The following is a 21,636-nucleotide window of genomic DNA, read 5'->3' as shown; positions in this document are numbered from 1 at the left end:
TAGTATTATATTATATAAGACCTATAAAAGTAATTAGTAAGGTGCTATAAGGTATAAATTAAGATTAACTGACTTAGTTTATCTTAGTAATAACTGTAGATATCTTAGATAAACTTACTAATTAATTAAGGTTAAAAGAGGAAGAAGTTACTACTATCTATATAGTTTAATAGAAGCTTTTTTTATTTATTATTAATATTATAAAGTTTAAGTAATTACTTTATTAATTATATTTATATTAAAAACCTTATTTTAAGAGAAACTATATATAATTCTTTAATTTATATAAATAAATAAAGTATTATAAATAACCTTTAATAAAATTAAAAAGAATAAAAATAATCTTATAATTATTTATTAAAAAAAAAAAATATTAAAAAGTAAAATATTTTAAATAAAATTATTTTTTAATCTTTAAAATAATTTTTAATAAAAAAAATAAATTATTAATAATTTATAAGATATTTAATAAAAATAATATTATTAAAAAGTTTATTAAATTAAAATTTATTTGTCACGGGCTGAGTCCGGCGGTACGGGTGGACAGGGAACGCTTCGGGCGTAATAGGTTCTATTGCTACGGATAGGCACTGCAGGCAGGTCAGGCTCTATTAACAAGACGTAGCTCAAGGAGCTACGTTCAGGATCTGACTGGCGGTCTAACTAAGGTTACGGCGATAACGCTATCGCCACGTGATCTGATCCACTTGTGGCTCTAGGGTAGGTTGGTCTGACTTCGAGCTGTGACAGTGCCCCCCTCTTTAGCATCGAGCTCTGCCGAGACGGGCTACTGTGGTCCGGGCTTGTCAGGGTATCTCCTGTGGAAGTTCGCCACGATCTCTGCAGCATTCTCCACGTAAGCAGCAGGGACTTCTGTTGGGTCTGCATATCCGGCCCATTTCACAGTATACTTCAGCCTGGGGCGGCCTCCTCGGCCTCGTCTGTCCCATCGGGAATCCACAATGTCTTCAACCTCCCACTCTTCCACTCCTTCGGCTTCTACTGGCGGTGGCGGGTCTACGTTCTGACCGGGCAGCGGATTGGTGGCAGCTGGCTTTAGCAGGCTCGTGTGAAACACGGGGTGTATCTTCATGCTGGCGGGCAGTTCCAGTCGATAGGCGTACGGGGAGATGACCTTGCCGATCTTCAACGGGCCGATGTTCTTCCAGTCTAGTTTCTTCTGTGGCCTAAGGGTCTTGATATTCCTGGCGTCTAGCCACACTGGAGTCCCCTACTTGGTATCGTCGGGCAGGTCGTCTGTGTCGGTTCGCTTGGGCTTCGTAACGGGCTTGTGCGGCAATGCTTTCTGATCTCAGGTGCTCTAGGATGTCGTTCATCGTCTTTGCGAACTGTTCTGCGTCTCTAGTGGCTGGGGTTCCTCTGACTGTAATCGTGGGTTCAAAGCCCATTCGCGGGTGGAATCCATAGTTTGCAAAGAACGGAGATACGCCGGTGGTTTCGGATTTCAGGGAGTTCGCTGCGAACTCGGCCAGGGGGAGCCATCGGTTCCAGTCGTCCTGTAGGTATGACACGTAGGCTCGCAGGTACTGTTCCAACACAGCGTTCAGGCGTTCAGTCTGTCCGTCGGTCTCAGGGTGGTAAGCGGTGGATAGTAGCGAGCTGATCGACAGTTGTTTGGTGAGCTTCTGCCAGAACTCCGCTACGAACTGGGGTCCCCGGTCCGATACTATAGTCTGTGGGAGCCCATGTAGCTTCCACACTTCCTTCAGGTAGTAATGGGCTGCGTCTTCGGCATCGCAGGTTCCTTTGCATGCGATGATATGTCTCATCTTGGTCAGGCGGCAGGCTATAATCAGGATGGCGTCATTTCCTTCGCTGGGCGGCAGATGTGTGATAAAATCCATTGACACATGTTGCCAGGCTCGTTCGGGGATAGGCAAGGGTTTCAGCACACCTTGCTTCGCTTCTCGGGCTGGGTTGGCTCTTCGACACGTATGGCAGTTCTTAACCCATTGTTCGATGTAGGCCAACATTCCGGGCCAGTAGTAATCCCGGGAAAGCAGGTCATAAGTGCGGGCACGACCTGGGTGTCCTGCTATAGGGTGTTCGTGGCAGGCTTTCAGCAGGGCGGTCTTGAGGGCGTCGTGGCTCGGGATATAGATGCGGTCCCGGTACAACAGTCGTTCCTGGACGATCTTGCACTCTGCAAGCGTAATCTTCGGGTGTCGCGGTGCGTCGGTCCTGAGGGCTTGTAGTATCGACTGCAGGTCTTCATCGGTCTGGTATCCTTCGTTCAGCAAGCGGTCGATCTCTTCTGGTAGCTCTATTGAGAGTGACGGCTCCTCGGGTGTTGGTGCGGGTTGGTTCTGTTGTAGTGGGTGGCGGATGCGGGCTCTCTGGACTCGTAGCGGCGGAAGTTGCCAGTTCTCTTTCTTTAGTACCACCTGGCTTTGGTGCGCTAAGCGCTCATCCCCCCTCTTTAGGGAGGTCTTCTGACCTCCTGGTCAGGGCATCGGGTTTAACTCCCTGTTTCCCAGGTCGATATGTGATCTGGAAATTAAATCGGGACAGGAACTCAGACCAGCGGGCTTGTCGTCGGTTAAGTAACTTCGTCGTCGTAAAGTACTCCAGGTTCTTGTGATCCGTGATCACTTTTATCGGTGAGGGTGCCCCCTCCAGTTCGGGTCTCCATTCTTCGAAGCAGCGAATAATGGCCATGAGTTCCTTATCGTAGATCTCGTAGTTGCATTCCGTGGACGTATGCTTCTTGGAGAAGAAGGCTACCGGGTGCAGCCTTCCGTCATCGTCGTATTGCGACAGCACACCGGCGGATACATAGTCAGAGGCGTCTGTCTCCAGGATTACGTCCTTCGTCCAATCGAAGGGGCGTAAGATCGGTGCTGATGTGAAGGCTCCCTTCAAGTCTCGGAAAGCCTTTTCGCAGGTTTCGTCCCAGACGAACGGTACGTCTTTCTTTGTCAGGTGGTTCAACGGGGCTGTAAGCTTAGAGAAGTCACGGATGAACCTCCTGTAGAAGTTCGCAAATCCTGTGAAAGCTTGTACATCTGTCAGGCAGGTCGGGGTTTGCCAGTTCTTAACAGTTTCGATCTTTGCAGGGTCCATTCGGATGCCGTCTCGTCCCACGATAAGGCCTAGGAACTTGGTTTCCGTAACCATGAATTCGCATTTGGCTGGGTTTGCGAATAACCCGGCAGCTCTCAGTTTTTCAAGCACCATCTTTAATTGCTCGACATGTTCTTCTCGGGTCCGGCTATAGATCAGGATATCGTCCAGGTACGCAGTGCAGAATATATCCAGGTATTCCCTCAGCGCATCATTAATGTACCGCTGGAAGGTCGCGGGGGCTCCTGTTAGGCCGAAGGGCATAACCAGTGACTCATATAATCCGAATCGGGTGCGGAATGCTGTCAGGTACTCCTGGCCTTCCTTGATACGCAGATTATTGAAGGCCGATACGATGTCAATACGGGAGAAGTATTTCATACCAGACAGGTTATTCAGGGATTCTTTGATCAGGGGGGAGCGGGTAGCGGTCCTTAACCGTAATATTATTCAGGGCTCGGTAGTCCACGCAGAAGCGTAGACCACCGCCGGGTTTCTTGACGAATAGTACCGGGGAGGCTACAGGCGACGAGCTTGGGCGGATGAATCCTTTACGCAGATTCTCGTCTAGCCACTCTCGTAGGGCTGTCAGTTCGTTCCGGGACATTCCATACAAGGGTCCAAACGGCAGTTTTCCTCCTGGGGTTAGCTCGATGTGGTGGTCTCCAGATCGGTGCGGTGGTAGCTTCTCTGCCTCCTTAGGCGAGAAAACGTCCTGGAACTCTCGAAGTTCTTCCGGCAGCACGAATGCCTCTGGCTCAGGCTTAAGCAGGTAGTCCAGTTGCTTCAGGGTGACGGTGAAGAGGCGGTAACGGTCCTTCTGGCTGTATATTCGGGCGGTTCGCAGGGAAACCGGGAGGATATCCTTTCCCTCCAAGGCTGGTGGGATACTCCCTTTCATCTGGCGCATGAACTTCTTCGGGACGGTCTGTAAAGCCTTAATCCTTGTAGGCTTGGTTGGGGTGTTGCAGAATTTCTGGCAGTACGGGCTGTTAAATGTGAACGTGTGGGCCGCGAAGCCCACCTGCGGGTCGTGTTGCTTTAGCCAAGGCATTCCCAGGACAATAGGGTAGCTGGCTAGCTGGGTCACGTAGAAGATCATGCTCTTCTGCTCGTGATCGGCAATGCGGAGTCCGGCGCGGACGTAGTAGGCGACCTTCCCGCTCTCGGCAGGTCGCCCGTCGAACACTTCAATCTCGAAGGTTCTCTTCAGGGGTCTAAACTTCAGGTTCTGGGACTTAGCCCAGCTCTCGTCGATAAACCCTTTTCCTTCCGCTCCGCTATCGGTCATAGCGTAAGACGGAATTGGTTCTCTTCCGGCCACATTGAGGCTGGCAGGCAGTATCATCAGGTTCGAACGTTGGTTGTTCTCGTTCTCAATCGGGATTCCATGAACGGAGGCGGCGGACAGTTTAATCTTCGGTACAGTAGGTGCGGGGAGGGGAGCCTGGCGCCGACTTAAGACAGGCTCACCCCGTTTTCCTGGCGTCCTCGGGAGTGTCTAGATCGGCGGGAACTGGCGCGGCTGGATGTAGGCGAGTGTGGAGACGGGGGCTGGCTGGTGCGGTTGGGGCTATAAGCGAAGGTGGCTTGACGGAGCCTGGTTGGACGTGTGTCAGGTTCGGGACAGTCGCGGAGGTAGTGGTTGGCTGAACCGCAACGGAAGCACTGGTTGTTCTCCCGTCGTTGGTTAGGGCGGTTATAGCGGCGCTGATTGCTGAGGTCCATAGGTTCTCCGGCTGGTTGGCGGTTTTCGGGGGGGCTTCTCCCTCTACGAGGCGATGGGGACTTCTTTCGGAGTGTCTGGGGGTACTCCTTCAGCGGCATATTCGTCTTTCGTGACGCAGGCTGTGGCTCCGCTGCGAAGCGGCGTCGTCGGTTTTCCAATTCTTGTAGGAAGGTGGCTAGGTCGTGATATTTATAGCTAGGCGGTGGGTTGTGTATAAGCATTCCGCGTAGTTCTCGGGAGACAGCTTGTTCCAACAGGGTAGGGAGGGCCTCTTCTGACATTTCTCCTTCCAGCGCGAGGCGTTGGAACTCGGCGAAGAAGGTGCTGAAATCCTTGTGAGTCTGGCGAAGGCGGAATAATTCGGCGCGGGCATTATTGATCCGGTTCGGGTCTCCAAAAGCGCGTTCTAGTAGATCGATAATATCCTGGTAGTCGGGGAGTTGGCATTCACCAGCTTTAATGTGCGGTAGGACTTGTGCATAGGCGCGTCCCTTAAGACGGCCAGTTACATAGGACATTCGGGCGAGGCGTGTCGGGAATCGGTCGTGGTTAGCTTTTAGTTTTGAGTGTATCTGGGAGACGAAACGGCGTAGGTCGCTCCGTTCGCCCTCAAACTTGTCAGGGTCGGGTAATCGTTCGGTAAGACTGGTTGATTCGGTAGATCGGGAAGAAGGCGGAGGAGTCGTTCCCATAGGAGTCGCTACACGAAGCTCAGCGGGAGCGCTAGTCTCGGGGGGTTCACGGATAGTAGGTACGGTAGGTCGGGTGGCATCGAGGGCGCGACGTTCGGCGAGGCGGGCCTCGAAGATGTCGTCGTCCTTCCTCTTTAGGGCCTTCTCGTGTTGTTGCTCAGTGTACTCGAGCTGGGCTCGGGCAAAGTTACGCTCAGTGGTGATTTGTTGCAGGGATTGTTCGAGTCCTTGATGTTTATCCTTCATGTTCTGGGTCTCATTCTCCAGCTGGGATATACGGTTCTGGGCGTTCTCGGCGTAGGTATAAACGTTCCGGAAGTATTCGAACCAATCGTCTAGGTGTTCCGGGGCATGGTCACGGAATGACTCGACGCTGTCCGGCAGGAAGGGCGGGAGCGGGCGGGCAGACATCGCGTTCGGTGTCCAACGGTTAGGAGCTACGTAGTGTCACGGGCTGAGTCCGGCGGTACGGGTGGACAGGGAACGCTTCGGGCGTAATAGGTTCTATTGCTACGGATAGGCACTGCAGGCAGGTCAGGCTCTATTAACAAGACGTAGCTCAAGGAGCTACGTTCAGGATCTGACTGGCGGTCTAACTAAGGTTACGGCGATAACGCTATCGCCACGTGATCTGATCCACTTGTGGCTCTAGGGTAGGTTGGTCTGACTTCGAGCTGTGACATTATTATATTAAAAATTCTATAAAGTTAAAAAACTAAAGAAAATTCTAAAAAAAAAAAAAAAGCTTATAATTAATATTATAGCTTTTAATATAATAAAATTTAATATAATAATTATAGCCTATTATATTTTCTTCGAAATTATTAAGTAAGAAACGAAAAGTGCGCTCACTCGAGCTGTTAGACTTTGGACGCTGCTTCGGATATCGTCCCCGCCAAGGATTGTTCAAACGCAAGTATATGCATCATGCCGACTATGACAGATGGCAATACGCGATTGGACATCGTTCTCTATGATGCCTATGAGTCAATTGCAAATTCTTCATGACCTTATTAAGGCAGTACTGCCTTGGGGGCGGTACGGCCTCCTGCATGTGCACTGTACTTGAAACCCTCACCTTGCCTCAGTCTCACAACTTGGTTGTTAGAACCAAAGGAAACTATAGCTTACAGAACGTCTTGGAAAGAGCTGGTTGTATTTGGTAAAGTTTTGTCTTGTCCTTTGGAGTTACGTTTAGCAACGGACGAATGAATAATAGAGAATTATGTTTCCCTTCACTGCACACTGAGGTTGGTTATTTGGTGTGAAGTGACCCCCGTACCAGTGAAGCCGCCACATACGACTGAGGCATGACCCCCAAGTGTAACTGTAGGTTGAAAATGCGTTGTTTTGATACGCGGTCGGTTAGTTGCTTGCTCCATGCAGGACGTGGAAAGTTTGATAAAGGGTCAGAGCGTCGCGTTAATGAAAAAAGGCGGACAACGCACCCGTCATCTCATAGCCCGACATTTTGCTGCGTTTGCCGCTAGGTTGACTTTCCACATAGTGTCTCCTGGCTTGCTACAGAAATTGGTGTAATATTTTCACTATGATAATAAGGTGTTGCCAGACAGATTGTTCATGTGGAGATAAGGACAAGAGAAACCAATCAGAGGCCCAAGCACTTACGGAAACAATGTCGTTCGTTATACGCGTTGGATGTAACCGAAACAAATCGAAATTCAATGAGATAAACACGTGATTATACTCACAAATCTTTATCCAAAATACCCCGCGCTCAAGGTTACAGAACAATTGGTTACTGGAAGCACAAGAGGTGAATTTTGTAGGTCAACTCTCCATGACTATGGCTCGACTGATTATCTTTATACCCTAAGACTTCTGAGGATATTCTTTCTGCTACCTACTAGCCCACGTCAGACTATCTAGTTCAGCGATATGAACTCAACCGATCTCAATTGTACAGCATTCGCTTTTGGACTTAGATGCTCAACACCCATATACTCTGAGATGCCATCCCAACTACCCTTTCGTTGCTTTAGGTGCAACAAGAATTTCAGATCACACTCGGCTAAGCAGCAACATATTCGAGACTCCGCCCATCATTATCTCTGTCACATCTGTCCTCTGGACTACGGGACACAAAACGATTTGAACAATCACCTGGAGAATGAGCATCATATCTGCACTACCTGCGACCTGCGGCAATTCAGAACTGCTCGACAGCTACAGCAACACGATGTAGACAAACACAACATGTGCATCATTTGCGGGAAATACTATGGCACACCGCAGAACCTCAAGATGGTCGGTTTGGCTATTTCCCCGATTTTCAAGAAGAAGAAGAACTAACATTCGCCAAACAGCACAAGCTTATTCATGCCGAGAAGAATATTGAGTGTGCAGGGTGTTCTCGACTATTCGTCACGGAATCAGCTATGCTGCTACATCTAGAGGCTGGGACCTGTGAATCTGGTACAGATCGTAACGATGTTATACGATTGGGGCGACAGTGTTACACGTCCGGCGAGTACTGGTCAGTAACTCCGGGTTATAATTTTCAATGTCCAACCTGCCACAACGACTTTCGTCTAATGAGCAGCCTGGTTCAACATGTCGAAAGCGATATGTGCGATGAGAATCTTGATTATGACGCACCACTGCGAGACTTTCTGGAATATGTTTGGTCCAGTTTGAGATAAGTGTTGGTAATTGCCATGGACAATGCGGGCAGTGTGACCGCTGATATGAGATATTGTCACATCAGTAAGTGGGAATTGGGCGATTTGTGGCATGGAAGGTGGACAGCCAGAGCGTTGGCTGGGAAATAGGATGTATTAGCAATACAAGAACTAGATCCGAGTACACAAGAAGCATGGCAACTATTCAGGAACAAATACACCTCCAACTTCCATGTCTTTTATTAATTTTCGCTTAGAGCCAATCAGTTGACAACCTGTTCTCACAGTCTTGTTCAATGCAACTTTCGTTCGTGACGTCTCTTTTTGATCGTTATCCTTCGATGTCGGCTCTTCCTATCATACCGAAGCAGAATTCGGTAAGCGTTGGATTGTTCACCCACTAGACCAAGGGGTCTCCAATAAAACCCTATGGTGGGAATAGTTGGGTCGCTCTAGAGAAGGAGTGATTACGCCAGCTAGTCGACACAGCATATCACTGCAGGTGCTGTGCGGCGACACAACCTGGATCGGGGAAAGCTAAGGTTGTCTCACAAAAGACAACTATGCCAATCCCGAGCGGAGCCGCAGTTTGAGTGATCTTACTGCAACGGCCCGTGTAGAGCGCGGAAAGGTGTGGGCGAATCTCATTGAGAATTGCTTAAGGGACGTGCCAGACCCCCGAGAAATCGGGTCCTACGGAGGAGCGCCTGCAGCGTAAATCCAACAGGAATGCGAGCATTGCATTAAGCAATCGAGAGTGGCCAGAAGGAAATTCACTGGCAGCGAGCATCGGTACAGATTCAGAGGCTCTCTTTTGTTAGGTGATTTTTAAGGCATAAGTCCTAAAGTATATATATAAAATTAACTTATAAAAAAATATAGTTTTTAAACCTAGATATTAATATAAATCTAATCTAAAGATATATATTATAATTTATAAAGTTAAAATTATAATAATTATTATAAAAGCTTTTATTTTTTTTAAAAATTAATTATTAAATATTTCTTTATTAATATTAATATTAATATTAATAAAATTATTATATAAAATAATAAACTTTAGAGTTTTTATTAATTTTAATTATATATTAAATTAAGAAATTATTTATAAAAGCTTAATTTTTATAATTAATTTTATTTTTAAAGAAAAATATTTAATAAAATTATTTAATAATTTTATTTATTTTTAATATAATATTTTTATTAATATTTAAAATTAAAATATTATTAATATAAATAATAATTAAATTATTATTTTTATTATTTTTAATTATAATACTTTTAATTATATAATTAATTATTAAGTTAATAAATTAAAATTTAAATCTTTATTATATAAAGAAAAAAAGGCTTTAAAGGCTTTTTATAATATTTAAAAAAAATATATTATTAATATATTAAAAGGTAAAATATTTTAAATAAAGTTATTTTTTAATCTTTAAAATAATCTTTAATAAAGAAAATAAATTATTAATAATTTATAAAGTATTTAATAAAAATAATATTATTAAAAAGTTTATTAAATTAGAATTTATTATATTAAGAATTCTATAAAGTTAAAGAAAAAAGGTTCTAGGGAGAAAGGGAAAAAGCTTATAATTAACGCTATAGCTTTTAACACGATAAAATTCAACACAATGGTTCAGAGGCTCTCTGAAAATCGAATAGGGAACGTGAGCTGGATTTAGACCGTCGTGAGACAGGTTAGTTTTACCCTACTGATGACCTCACCGCAATGGTAATTGAGCTTAGTATGAGAGGAACCGCTCATTCAGATAATTGGTGTTTACGGCTGTCTGACCGGGTCGTGTTAGGAAGCTACCATCTGCTGGATAATGGCTAAACCCCTCCAAGTCAGATTCATACCAGAATGCAGCAATGCTACTGACATAAAAATAAAAGATAAGAAAGAATAATATTAAATAATTTACAGAAAATCTACTTACGTAAGATTCTTTTAATCAGTTGTATATCATTTCTTTTAAGTTCTGTTAATCCTTATTGTGTCTGGACTAGCCATTAGGTTATGACCTGGGTCTAAGGAACAATATTCACACTTTCGGGAGGCCATCAAGAGCAGAGCTCACTGCGGTCTTGAGAAACCAGTTATTTACCCCCGGTGGTGAGCTTCCGTCAAATCCTCCAAGTTTCAGCCTCGCGACCCTACTCCCCTTGGAGCCCAAGCACGTTGCCCCATTTCTCGTAAGGTGCCAAACCGGTCGAAACAAAACTCCATGTACTTAGTTCGGTTGATACTCTTCGCCGTGGTCTGAGACATCTTCAAGAATTGGCATGAAGGTTTGGCGACGAACTAAAGGTGAACCTGCCTCAGAATGCATCTCACCAGTCTCAATACGCGTCTCCCTGTCGATTCGATCTGGGGGGTGTGCTGGGCCATCCCTCGTCTCACTGAGCGATCTGTCATCATATTCGCGACGGCTATGGAGAAAAGGTCTCTCTCGGAATGATTCACGACGCCGATCCCTATGGCAGTCTTCAAAGTACTTTGAATGATACCTAATGAACTCCCACAAAGGGTCATTTGATCTTCCACAGAAACGAGCGCCTGACTCAACACTATTCTCTGTATGGTTCTTTGGAAGCGGCTTCAAGGCTTCATAGATGATGTCTCTTGCACAAGCCATCTTCGGGAAAAGTAGCTCTTCAGGGATGCCTGAAGGCTTAACATCGCCCAGTTCCTTGAGAAGGTGTTCCCTACTGTCTTTGTCCTTGGAGAATAAATACTTTGCCAGACAGGTTTGCAAGTAAGCTTGATTATCATGTTGTATTTCTTTCTCGAGCTGAACAAGTTCCGAAAGCGTTGACGTTGGATCTTGGCGCCGCACAGCAATTTCCTTGAGACAAAGTCCCTGTGTAATGTAGTCTTTATTCTCCTTTGCAGCCTTCATAACCATCTCAAGGGGTTCGAAAGAATCTGAAGTCAAGTCTGGGGGTGTCCAGTCTGGTATCTCCTGGCGGAAAGGGATATAGAAAGGAAGCCCGATATGAACGGGATACCAAGCCATACCCACATAGTTACCAGAGTTGATGTGGCCCATTGGCTGCTCACCTCCTCGTCGGGCAGAGATCGATGATTGAGCAAGGATCCATAATAGAAACGGACGGGTGCGAGTACTATCGGGGAACCTCTTCATGATCGATTCGCCAATATCTTGAGCTGACAACAGACACGCTTCAAGAAACGGCGTAATTTCCTCACTAGCAGGTGACTCAATCATCAGATTCGTCAAGATGTCCAATGAGGCAAGTAGTGTTGATTCATCGCCGTCAGGGGCTGACCAATCAGTGAGGATAACTTCAAATATGCTTCTTCCGCCAAAAAGGATCTTCTCGGTTTGACTGGTGCCATGAGTATCCCAGAGTGCTATGAACAGGTCTCTAAAGTCCCATATACGTCCTTGCCTCAGGAGATTCCGATATACTTTCTCCCAATCCGCCCGGACGCCGAATCTTGATTCGGAATAGAGGGAAGAATAGGTATCCCTCATGGCCCGAATCCCAGCAGTGTCCAATGTAAGACAGGCAATTTTGATCTAGTCAAAGATGTTAACAGGTTGCCATCTTTATGCCAACTTGGAATATTTTACCTCTGTCGAGCCAGGATTGTCTGATAGTGCCACCGTCTCTCCCAGCGTTGGAACATGATCCCTTATTTGCTTCATGGAAAAATGGCTGTGTCTCAGTCCAGTTACTTTCAACAGCTTCCAGTTGCGTTCGAGCATTTCCAATGCTTCATTTTCCACTGTAGTCGTTCCATGCTGAAAGAAAATCTGGTTGTGGTCCAAATCATGGAATGACTTGTAGTCGCCCATTTCAATCAACATCTCGGCGTACTGTACAAAAACCCACGGATTGGATTTGTGTGACGCAAGATACTGATCGAAGAAGGACTGCGCATTCTTGAACGAACCTTGACGGACCAGCCTATTGAACTCTTCTAGTTCGTCATCCAAGTCACTGAAGATATCGAGTTCCAAATGAACCGTGATGTCTTTCGAGTTTTTACTATTGTAAATGGCGTCAAGGTTTGTCTGCGTTGGTGGACCAGCCTTATCGTTTCCGTGCGTTTCATCTGAATTGCTGGAGGGTCGGCGTATTATGAGGACCTCACGAACGGGACTTGCTCCAGATGATGATGGGCTTCTGTGAGCTCTGTAGTGACGGCCGCTGGATCTATCTCCAACATCTTGAAATTGGTGATCCCGAGTGACAAGACTCATTTCAGGATTTGGTCGCCAGTCTTGCGACATCTCCTCCCAGACTCTTACACGGTTTCTTGCACGCGCATCGTTTTTGTTGTCTTTGTTTCCTGGCTTAGGGGCTTGTCGGACGGTGATATCACTCATGTTGAGTGAAATAGGACATTATATTGAGAAAGAACTGGTAATTTAACAGGAAAGAAATTAAGAATTTGTGCGGAACACTACCCTCAGAAGTTGTTATCAGACCACCAGTGACAGGCATCCAGACAAAGTGGTTGGGATTTGCTGGCATCTTTCCTTTAGTAGCTTGGCACCGCACTTTTGTCGTTGTATGTGTCTGTATGTTCCAATAAAAAGGGTTGAAACTATGCCACTCGACCAATACGTGTCTTACGTGCATGAGCTGAAGTCAGGGTACATCCAGTATCGAAATCAGGCTGTGGCATCCTCCCCTTCTTATTGTATCAATCACTTCTCATCTCAAATTTCAGACAAGATCAAACTTCAACTGTTCAACCCAACACAATTTCGAATTTCGCTTTGCAACAATAAACGATGTCTCAACCTGCTCTTTTCAGCGCACCACGCCGATTTGGGCGTTATGAGCCATTCCGGCGATATGACCATCTTTCATCAGGGCATGCCAGTGTTGGAAGTAAATCCGTTGGGAAGATGACGGTGGACTGCCGTTTTCTCTTCAAAAAGTCAAGATGGGGTGTTTTGGGCGAAAGCCAATTCCCTGCTGGTATCCTCTATCTTGACCTTAATTTTGGCCCACCCCTAGGCTGCAAAGTCAAAAGCGCGACAGTCACTGTTACGCTTGATGACAGTGACGATTGTCTTCGCTCTTTAACACGTGATGACAGAGATGTGCATCACAATTCCAACTGCTCTCTTGAGATGACAGGTTATTTTGGTCCTCAGCAGCTTCTGGGTGAAGAAAAGAGTACCGAATTTAGGCGAACCATGCGGATGACTCCTGAAGTTCAAGCGATGGGTTTTGGCGTTGGTGGTATCGGTGGCGAGTCGGAAACGTCGTTTAAAGGATCGTCCAGATGGACCTTCATGGGCCAGGTCTTGGCTGGCAAACACCCGTCGTCATACAAAACTCTCAAATGGTATCTCACAGATAATGAGCTCGAAAGCCAAGCATTTCGTAGCAGCTGTGTGCACACCGCATTTGCCTTCCAACACTCTGGAAAACCTTTCTTGATGAGAGTTGATATCGAAGGCAGGCTTGAGAAGTGGAATCACAGAATAAAGAATAAGCTCAAATTCGGATCCAGCTTGAACCCATCTGAGGGCCAGACAACAACACTGATCGACTTCAAACAGTGGAAGACGTACGATCTTCCCTTAGATGAGTACGCACAGCAACTGCCTAAGAAAATGTGGCTCGAGAACTACAGATCAACACCTATCCAGATGCCCGACACTCGTGAGGTGCCGTTCAGCCAAGAGGGTAGCCCACCTGGAGCTGAAACTGCACCATCTCAAAAAGGCACCTTTTTTGTAGAAAAACCCATACATGAACCTTCAACCTCACCACCTCCCCCAGACTCAAAACCGACACCGTCGCTTGGAGATACCGAACTTCAAAGAGTCATGGATTGTCTCGCTCGCCCACCACAAGTCCTAGCAGCACATCGATTCTCTCAGGAATGTTCTCAAAGTTCAGCCAACACGGTGGTGGCAGACGAGGAAAGCTCGGACGACATGTCTGCTGCGAGGACCGCCAAGGGAGAAGTTGCGCCTTTGACGCCACAAGCAGATCTAGAGGCTATACAGCGACTACTTCGGGTTCCTGCCATACTCGCTCTTTTACAACTTCTATCTAGTATCGTAGACACATTTGCACCTCCGCGAAAAATGGATGTAACGTAGGTAGAGATTATATCATACTATTAAGTAACATTGACAAGACTTTGCTTGCTCCTATCGTGATGATAAAAATGAACTTACAGAGAAAACGTGGACTGTAGAAATGTTGTATAAACGAAATCCAGCTAGAACTCGCCAAAGTATTGCCGACGTATCTTTTCCATTTCCAGTTCATGTGGTAAAGGCGTAAGAAAGCCATCAACGGCGTCCCGCCAAAACGCATTTCGTGGATTAACATGCCAAGCAGACGTATACTCCCAGTACGGCGGCATCCACCCTGCTGACTCCCAGTCGACAATGCCAGTAACCTCATCGTTCACCGCCATGATATCAAGGCTGCTAAGGTCACCATGGGTGAAAACTGGTCTCTGCCATGACCCATTATGAAATTCGATAAGCTCCCGTAGACCTGGAAAGGCTTCTTCATCATCTCTGAGTTCAAGTCCACGATCTCGGTGGAAGTCTTGGATTGTTGCAAAAGGGCCCCAGAAGGATTTGTCAGGAAGACGTTGATCGAAGATGGGGCCTCCATCTACGTTGGCAATGCCTATACCATCTGGGGTGGTAATACTGCGTAATTCCGCCGTCATAGTCTTCAGTTGCGCAAGAATCCGTGCTTTGGACTCTTCTGACCTTTGCGTCCATCCTTGTGACAGGTCTTGGCCTGCGATTCTCTCCATGAGTATATACACACGGTCCTTGTGCTTGAAGCTGCAGTACACCTTTGGGACTGGTACAGATGTATTTTGTGCCACGAATAACATAGCGTTTGCCTCTGCTAGTGTTGTGAAGGCAGTTGCCTTGATGCAGAGCTTGGATGAGACTAGGAGAATGCGCGCCGGATGTTTCCGCAGACGACGCAAACACGATATTCTATTTAGCCTGTAAATAAAGAGAGTAGTAAGACGCATGAACAAGCCAGAATTAATTTTTTGTGAGTCCATAGTCATGAGAGTAGTTTTCATAAGTGTGTTATTAACGCTGTGTCGCAAGATTAAGGGGTAGTTTTAGTTGAATTAGACCACTGCGCAAACATAGAACAATTGCGGAATAAAGAATGCCCGAGACCCTGTTATTATCGCCAGATTTCTGTGTTTAGCCAATCAACGTCTAGTGCTTCCGCTCCACTACTTGAAAGTCGGGGTCTTCTTTAGCGACCTCGAGCGCAACACTAGCTACAGGGTAAGTTAGACAGTTGCGGTTAATGGTTTCACGAGATCAGTTGTTGCCGCTCATGTAGTACGCATAGGTTTTTTCCTTATCCCGGGGGATACTGATGGCAGGAGATTGGTGTTCATGGATACAACCCAGAGCATGACCAAACTCATGGATGGCGACACGGTAAGTAAAGACGGTGAAGTTATCCAACTTCCTGTAGTTTATATACGCGACTCCAGAGTTTCTGTTTACAGATGGATTGGATTACCATTGCCCGCATCAATTGCTCCTCTCATAGTACCTCATCCAAGACACGGTTTCAGTTAATCCTGCAATGTTTTTCAGCTCTTCAATTTTAGTCCACGACCATCCCAACTACCAGTATTAAAGCGGCACATTGCCTTTATCTGACTATTCTTAGTCCAGACAGCAAATTATACCCCGCAAGTCCCCATCATCAGACATCAGGTTTGTTGTCTTGTGACTTATTACAAGACCTTAATACTTCCGAACCCCTCCCCTACCAACCAACGCCAAAAGAAACAATACTGCGAAAATGTGCTAATAGGGTCACTCCAAATTCTTTGTCTCCTTACTTCACGGTAACGCGGCGATTTCCGACGGCGAACTTCCCGTTACTATAAGCGCGTCCAGTCAAGGTGCTATCATTAGACCACAAGGTGTGTTCTCCTCTCAAAGGCTTTTGGACATTACTAATCTGTTAGGATACATCCAACTCAATTGGAAACATACACTTCCCTTTACCGACAATCCGATCACCTGATGAAGAAACAGTCGCTGGCAAACTCATGCAATGTCATCGGTCCAGCTTGGAATTCTAATTTCCCCGCACGCTCAGTCAGCCACAGAAAGTGCCCGCTGCAAGGTTACTCAAGTTGAGCTGTATGCAGGGCGAGATCAGATTGGGCTGTGGGACAAAGATGGTGGCTTACCGACGGGACAAAGATACGAGAATTCCGGTGTGGTCTGATCTGATATTGTCGGAGCGGAGGATAATCTATTCAACGACAATCCCAGCGGTCTTTGTGTAACGCTGACAGTCGATTTTGGCAGTGGCTCATCAGCTCTGCTAGTCTCGTCGGTGGCTTTGACACAGTCTGTGAGAAATAGGAGGAGGCAATAAGCTGAAGGACGAAAAAAAACATGTTTAATATATTCTACGGAATGGGATTGTTAGAAACAGTTGAGCCAAGGTTCTACCTACTTTAATCGCTTGTTGAAGAGGTTCCGCGCAATTCAATGCGAGATACCAACTTGAACGTGTGAGGTTCTCAATCAACACGGAGAGACTACGTATCTATGATGGTGAGTCCCGGACTCCCGGAACGTCTCCCGATCTTTATTGATTGTTGCCACCGGTACCAAGACCGCTCCAAGTCACCGCTTCCGAGTTTCTGGGTAAGTATTGGTTTACATAGGCGCGCGTGACTTAACCGCCATGTTTATATCACATTCCGGTCCCTCCATCACTCGTTGTTCTTGTTTCCTTCCTTTCTCCGCGTTGCTTATATACCCGGGGACATAAGAACCTTGACTGCAGTCAGACCACTTCTTGTCAGCTCAACAAAGTCGATCAAAACAGATTAGTCCATCTCTTGGTAGGCCAGCTATCCCAATTGTCTTCCGGGTCTTTGTAACAAAGCCGAGCCTGACCGCCTCTTGGTCTCGAGCCTTTTGTCATCCTCTCTTATCAAGAATCATCAGCAAGTTCCGTCCACGATGAAAGAAGAACCATTGAAAGTCATCTCACCGTTCTCGATCCCTCCCATCGCTCGCCGTATCGATCCTACCCATCTCCGAACCGCTACTTCCAAACCCGATGGATCAGACAACAACAATGACCGTGTAGAAATCGGACCTACGCCTCTGGCATTTAGTGAGTGGCGAAGTCTTGGCCTTCAGCCACCTCATCTACCAACAATGCGTGCATATCGCCTGCAACGCATCTGCAATGAGCTATCAAGTCGCGACCTCGGGGGCATCCTACTCTTCGATCCACTCAACATTCGCTATGCCACTGACACAACCAACATGCAGCTATGGACCACACACAATCCCGCCCGCGCGTGCTTTGTTTCGGCAAGCGGTTATGTGGTACTGTGGGATTTCCATGGCTGTAACCATCTTTCAGCACATCTGCCTTTGATCAATGAACGACGTTCGGGCGCCTCGTTCTTTTATTTTGAAACCGGTAATCGTACCGAAGAACAAGCAGCGCGGTTCGCTGCTCAAGTTGATGAATTGATGCGACAGCATGCTGGCAACAATCGTCGTCTGGCTGTGGACCGCATTGAAGTCGCAGGCCTCAGAGCTCTCGATGCGTTGGGTTTGGATGTTTCAAACGGACAAATTGTCACTGAGCACGCACGAATGATCAAAGGCCCAGATGAGATCTTGGCGATTCGCTGTGCCGTTGCATCTTGTGAAGCTGCCATTGGTGAAATGCGTCAAGCCATGCGCGCTGGCGCCACCGAGAATGATGTCTGGGCTGCTCTACACGCTGGTAATATCCGTCGTGGCGGCGAGTGGATTGAAACGCGTCTTCTTAGTTCTGGGCCACGCACAAACCCTTGGTATCAGGAATGTGGTCCACGAGTGCTTCGTGACGGAGACCTGGTTGTCTTTGACACTGATCTTATTGGTGTATACGGTATCTGCGTTGATGTATCGCGGAGTTGGATTTGCGGCGACCTCGAACCTACCGCTGAACAAAAACGTCTATACCGCATCGCATATGAACACATCACTACCAACATTGAGATGGTTAAGCCCGGGGTACGCTTCACAGACCTAACACGTAACGGTCACCGCTTGCCTGAAGCATGTCGTGCTCAGCGCTATGGTGTCATGTTTCACGGTGTAGGTTTGTGTGATGAGTACCCGAGTATTCGATATCCCGAAGATCTCGATTCATATGGTTATGAAGGGGAGCTACAAGCGGGTATGGTTCTTTGTGTCGAGGCCTATGTTGGTGAAGTCGGTGGCAAGGATGGTATCAAATTGGAGAACCAGCTGCTTGTGACCGAAACGGGTTATGAGTTGCTTACTCATTATCCATTTGAACAGAGTTTTCTCGATTAGATTTCTGATTTGTGTAGATTTTTTTGGTCATGTACGGTCACGGCTTTTACACCTGTTTGGAAAAGTGATGGGTGGTTAATTTTAACATGCCAGCTAATCAACAAATAATTCAACATTCCAAGAGAAAGAAGAAAGAAAGATGCACAGAAAGTATCCCTGTCACATATATAGTGGAACTTTTTGATGCAGGCTGACCGTGTATAGTGTTGCATCGTGAGGTGGAGCTCGGCGAAGACACCAAACTGGGATTGCACTCTCACATAATATTCATCGTCTAAACAACTCATCTTGGTCCGTGGATCAGTCCGCGGATATCTCCATGCTGTTGCTTTGTAGTCTTATCAGATGGAGTCAATTAAGGGTCCTGGAGGAAGTAGAGTTGTCTGGGCACCTCATATAAAGTGTGACCTCGTCCCTGCTGTGAGATTCAAATAAATCATCAGCCAAACGTCTACAACACAAACCAGTATTATCTTTTCGAATTCTACCTTATCACTTGTCCATTATGAAACTTTCACTCTTCCTCTCTGCTATCGGGGCTTCGGGTGCCTTGGCAGACTTTACCGTCTTCATGACACATCACACCTCTCCAGCCAGCGACTTTAAGAACTACCAAGTCCACGATGGAACTCCTCGAACATGGGCCGAGATGAAAAAGTCTATGCGCTGGGCTGAGAAGTCAGATGTCAGCGGTAGAAAGGTCGGTGTTCGTTGCAAGGGAAGTGGCTGCGGATACATGGGTCCAGTCAGCAATATTGAACAGCTCGAGATGCACTTTACCAACAACCCTCTCTACCATTGGAGTATGTATATGCCTGCGTCGGCGAGGATACCCTACTCGGATTACTGACATTCTGTTGCAAGCTATCTACAAGGACCGCAACTGGGGCATGTATGGTCGTAAGTTATTCCTCATTCGTATTCCCAGAATAGTTGTATGTTGATACTGTTACTGATCTTTTTGCCCAGGCGATGGTGTTAAATATGGCGATTGCCAGATTACTACCGGTAATGACTTTACTGTCATTAATGAGAACGACAAGGTTGTCGGTCACCGCAAGTTCAGGTGCCGCTCGCGCTTCACTGCTCATCAGATCAACCAAGGCAGCAGGAGTTAATTTCTCATCAAATGTCTGTCCCACCTTGTATAGACAAATGTGTTATCAGAGGAGTCAGATCTATATGTCTGAATGCAATTCGGAGCTATATCCTATGGTTGAAGTAGTTTTTACCACTTCATAGTAACCTCTTTCTCAAAGCTATAGCTAGATGCCTACTCTCAATAAACTACAGTTTCCACACAGACAACCATATCCTTACCAGACACCATTGCCCTTCTTTACCCATCCGCTGTGACCAGACCCCTTGCAGTTCGATCGCTTACAGTAGAATGATTGTCTACTCCCTTTAGTTGAAGGCGAATAGGTGTAGTAAGAATCCTTTCTTGGGCTCAACGCGCAAGTGTTCCACCGTTCTCTCTCCACAGTATACTCCTGGTGATCATGCCAATGTGCAACACAGATAGTCTGGCCTTTTGAACCGGCACAGGTCGCTGTCTGTGAGTTTCCTCTTGTCCACGCTACTGAGTAGCCGCCGCTGATCCAACTAGCTTTTCCCAGACCCTCGAGAGAAAAGCTAGCTGAGTGAGTGACGGACCACTCTTTTCCAGCGCTCATTTCACAGTCGCCTTTACCGCAGTTAATGCGGTCCTGTAATATCCTTGTTAGCTCATGAGCATGAGAGGTGACGGGTGGAAGGGGCTGTACGAACTGTAATTTGCTTGTGGAGCCTCCACTTCTTCGGATTTCCGTTGCCCTTCCTGCGAACAACAGGGGCTTGGTCCCAGCATTGACGGGACTGCAGCTGTTTTGGGTCCAATGGTTGTGGTTCTTCTTCTTCGACAACACCTGGGAATATCTGCATCTCGTCTTCGGTCAAGACACCGACCATGGCGAGGTCATCTTCAGCAGCACGACCAAGACACTCTGCCGTGATATTATGCGGAAGAATTTCGTCAAGGTCAAGCCCTCCAGCAGTCCACGGGATCTCACATTCGACAGCGGTTATATCAGCATTCCACCGGGCTTCACATACAACGCCACCAGACCTAGCAATCTCGAATTCGAGAGGGTAGCGTGCATCTCCGACGGTGATATCTCCGTTACCCGACTCGTCGGCAGAGACTTGGATAGCGACACCATTGAGAGTTATCTTGTCGTCGCAGGCATAGGTCAGAAGAGACTTTCCCTCGCTATCGGCCGCGAAGATGATCTGATCGCCGGTACTGTGAGCAGTCTCCCAGGTGACAAAGATAGAGTTGGGTGCTTGAAGCGGTTCTCCGTCCCAGTTCATGCGGCGAGCTCTTGCTTGCTGAGAAATAACCGCTAATTAGACGGCGATGGCGTGAATAGCCTTCATAATTGCTGGCGTGCTGATGCAGTAGTCTTGTAGTAAGATAGTAGAGTTGCAGAGGGAGAAACAATGTGCTCTTAGAAGAAGGCTGTGGTCGATTGATGAGATGGTATTTCAGAGACAATCAAGTCCCTTTTTATATTTTTCAATCTCATCAGTCCTTCATCCAGGCACTCGACTTGTAAGTCAGTCAAGCTCATACATCTCCTTACATCGCCTCCTTGTGTAAGTTGCCAAATGAAGAGACGGACTGATAGCATGGTTCCTGATCCTCCTCTGTACGGTGATTTCTATTTAGATCGACGGCGTAGTACTATCATGCAGTTAGGCGTCTACCAACAGAAGACAACCCCCAACAGTAGAAATTAGGCGACACAAGTATGGTCTGGACAATTTCCTATGCCAGATGTAAGTTGGTGAAGAAACAATTAAATTTACTCAAAGTACTTGAATACGTTGTGGCGAGGCAAGCAGTTTAGACTCGGTTATGCAAAGTGTTGTTGGTTCTGCTATTATCAAGTGCTGTGCCACTGGGATGATATAGATCCGAAAGGTCCAATGGGTTTTCAACCCCACGATACCCCCAACGCCAAGTCCTGTTAACAAAAGTAACATCTTCTTTTCTCACCGTCAATTGCCTTAATTCTCGATTTCAGCCTACGTAATAACCTCAGATCATCCTCCTCCAACTTTATTCTGAAATCTTCCCTCAA

At 46.6% G+C, this 21,636-nt stretch overlaps 7 protein-coding genes across 7 annotated transcripts; 4 read left to right on the top strand and 3 right to left on the bottom strand.

The window, feature by feature from the left end:
* Positions 1-7,476: 7,476 nt before the first annotated feature.
* On the top strand, positions 7,477-8,168 carry FPOAC1_012639 (uncharacterized protein; the record flags this gene model as incomplete). Its single annotated transcript, XM_044856989.1, has 2 exons — positions 7,477-7,773; positions 7,833-8,168. 2 exons carry the CDS (start codon positions 7,477-7,479, stop codon positions 8,166-8,168), a joined length of 633 nt encoding a protein of 210 aa, XP_044704302.1.
* A 2,219-nt stretch (positions 8,169-10,387) lies between these two features.
* FPOAC1_012638 (uncharacterized protein) lies at positions 10,388-12,514 on the bottom strand (the record flags this gene model as incomplete). Its single annotated transcript, XM_044856988.1, has 2 exons — positions 10,388-11,701; positions 11,756-12,514. 2 exons carry the CDS (start codon positions 12,512-12,514, stop codon positions 10,388-10,390), a joined length of 2,073 nt encoding a protein of 690 aa, XP_044704301.1.
* A 411-nt stretch (positions 12,515-12,925) lies between these two features.
* On the top strand, positions 12,926-14,254 carry FPOAC1_012637 (uncharacterized protein; the record flags this gene model as incomplete). Its single annotated transcript, XM_044856987.1, has 1 exon — positions 12,926-14,254. One exon carries the CDS (start codon positions 12,926-12,928, stop codon positions 14,252-14,254), a length of 1,329 nt encoding a protein of 442 aa, XP_044704300.1.
* A 122-nt stretch (positions 14,255-14,376) lies between these two features.
* Positions 14,377-15,015, bottom strand: FPOAC1_012636 (uncharacterized protein; the record flags this gene model as incomplete). The annotated part of the gene is made up of 1 exon (XM_044856986.1): positions 14,377-15,015. One exon carries the CDS (start codon positions 15,013-15,015, stop codon positions 14,377-14,379), a length of 639 nt encoding a protein of 212 aa, XP_044704299.1.
* A 1,714-nt stretch (positions 15,016-16,729) lies between these two features.
* FPOAC1_012635 (uncharacterized protein) lies at positions 16,730-18,511 on the top strand (the record flags this gene model as incomplete). Its single annotated transcript, XM_044856985.1, has 3 exons — positions 16,730-16,735; positions 16,797-16,828; positions 17,101-18,511. 3 exons carry the CDS (start codon positions 16,730-16,732, stop codon positions 18,509-18,511), a joined length of 1,449 nt encoding a protein of 482 aa, XP_044704298.1.
* Positions 18,512-19,016: 505 nt separating this feature from the next.
* FPOAC1_012634 (uncharacterized protein) lies at positions 19,017-19,629 on the top strand (the record flags this gene model as incomplete). Its single annotated transcript, XM_044856984.1, has 3 exons — positions 19,017-19,314; positions 19,376-19,411; positions 19,481-19,629. The coding sequence occupies 3 exons, from the start codon at positions 19,017-19,019 to the stop codon at positions 19,627-19,629; spliced, it is 483 nt and encodes a 160-aa protein (XP_044704297.1).
* Positions 19,630-19,827: 198 nt separating this feature from the next.
* Positions 19,828-20,863, bottom strand: FPOAC1_012633 (uncharacterized protein; the record flags this gene model as incomplete). The annotated part of the gene is made up of 2 exons (XM_044856983.1): positions 19,828-20,220; positions 20,282-20,863. The coding sequence occupies 2 exons, from the start codon at positions 20,861-20,863 to the stop codon at positions 19,828-19,830; spliced, it is 975 nt and encodes a 324-aa protein (XP_044704296.1).
* Positions 20,864-21,636: the final 773 nt, after the last annotated feature.

Source organism: Fusarium poae, chromosome 4 (assembly GCF_019609905.1).
Source record: "Fusarium poae strain DAOMC 252244 chromosome 4, whole genome shotgun sequence".
Classification (NCBI taxonomy): domain Eukaryota; kingdom Fungi; phylum Ascomycota; class Sordariomycetes; order Hypocreales; family Nectriaceae; genus Fusarium; species Fusarium poae.
The sequence above is the reverse complement of the archived record's forward strand: the minus strand, read 5'-3'. Positions and strand labels throughout refer to the sequence as shown.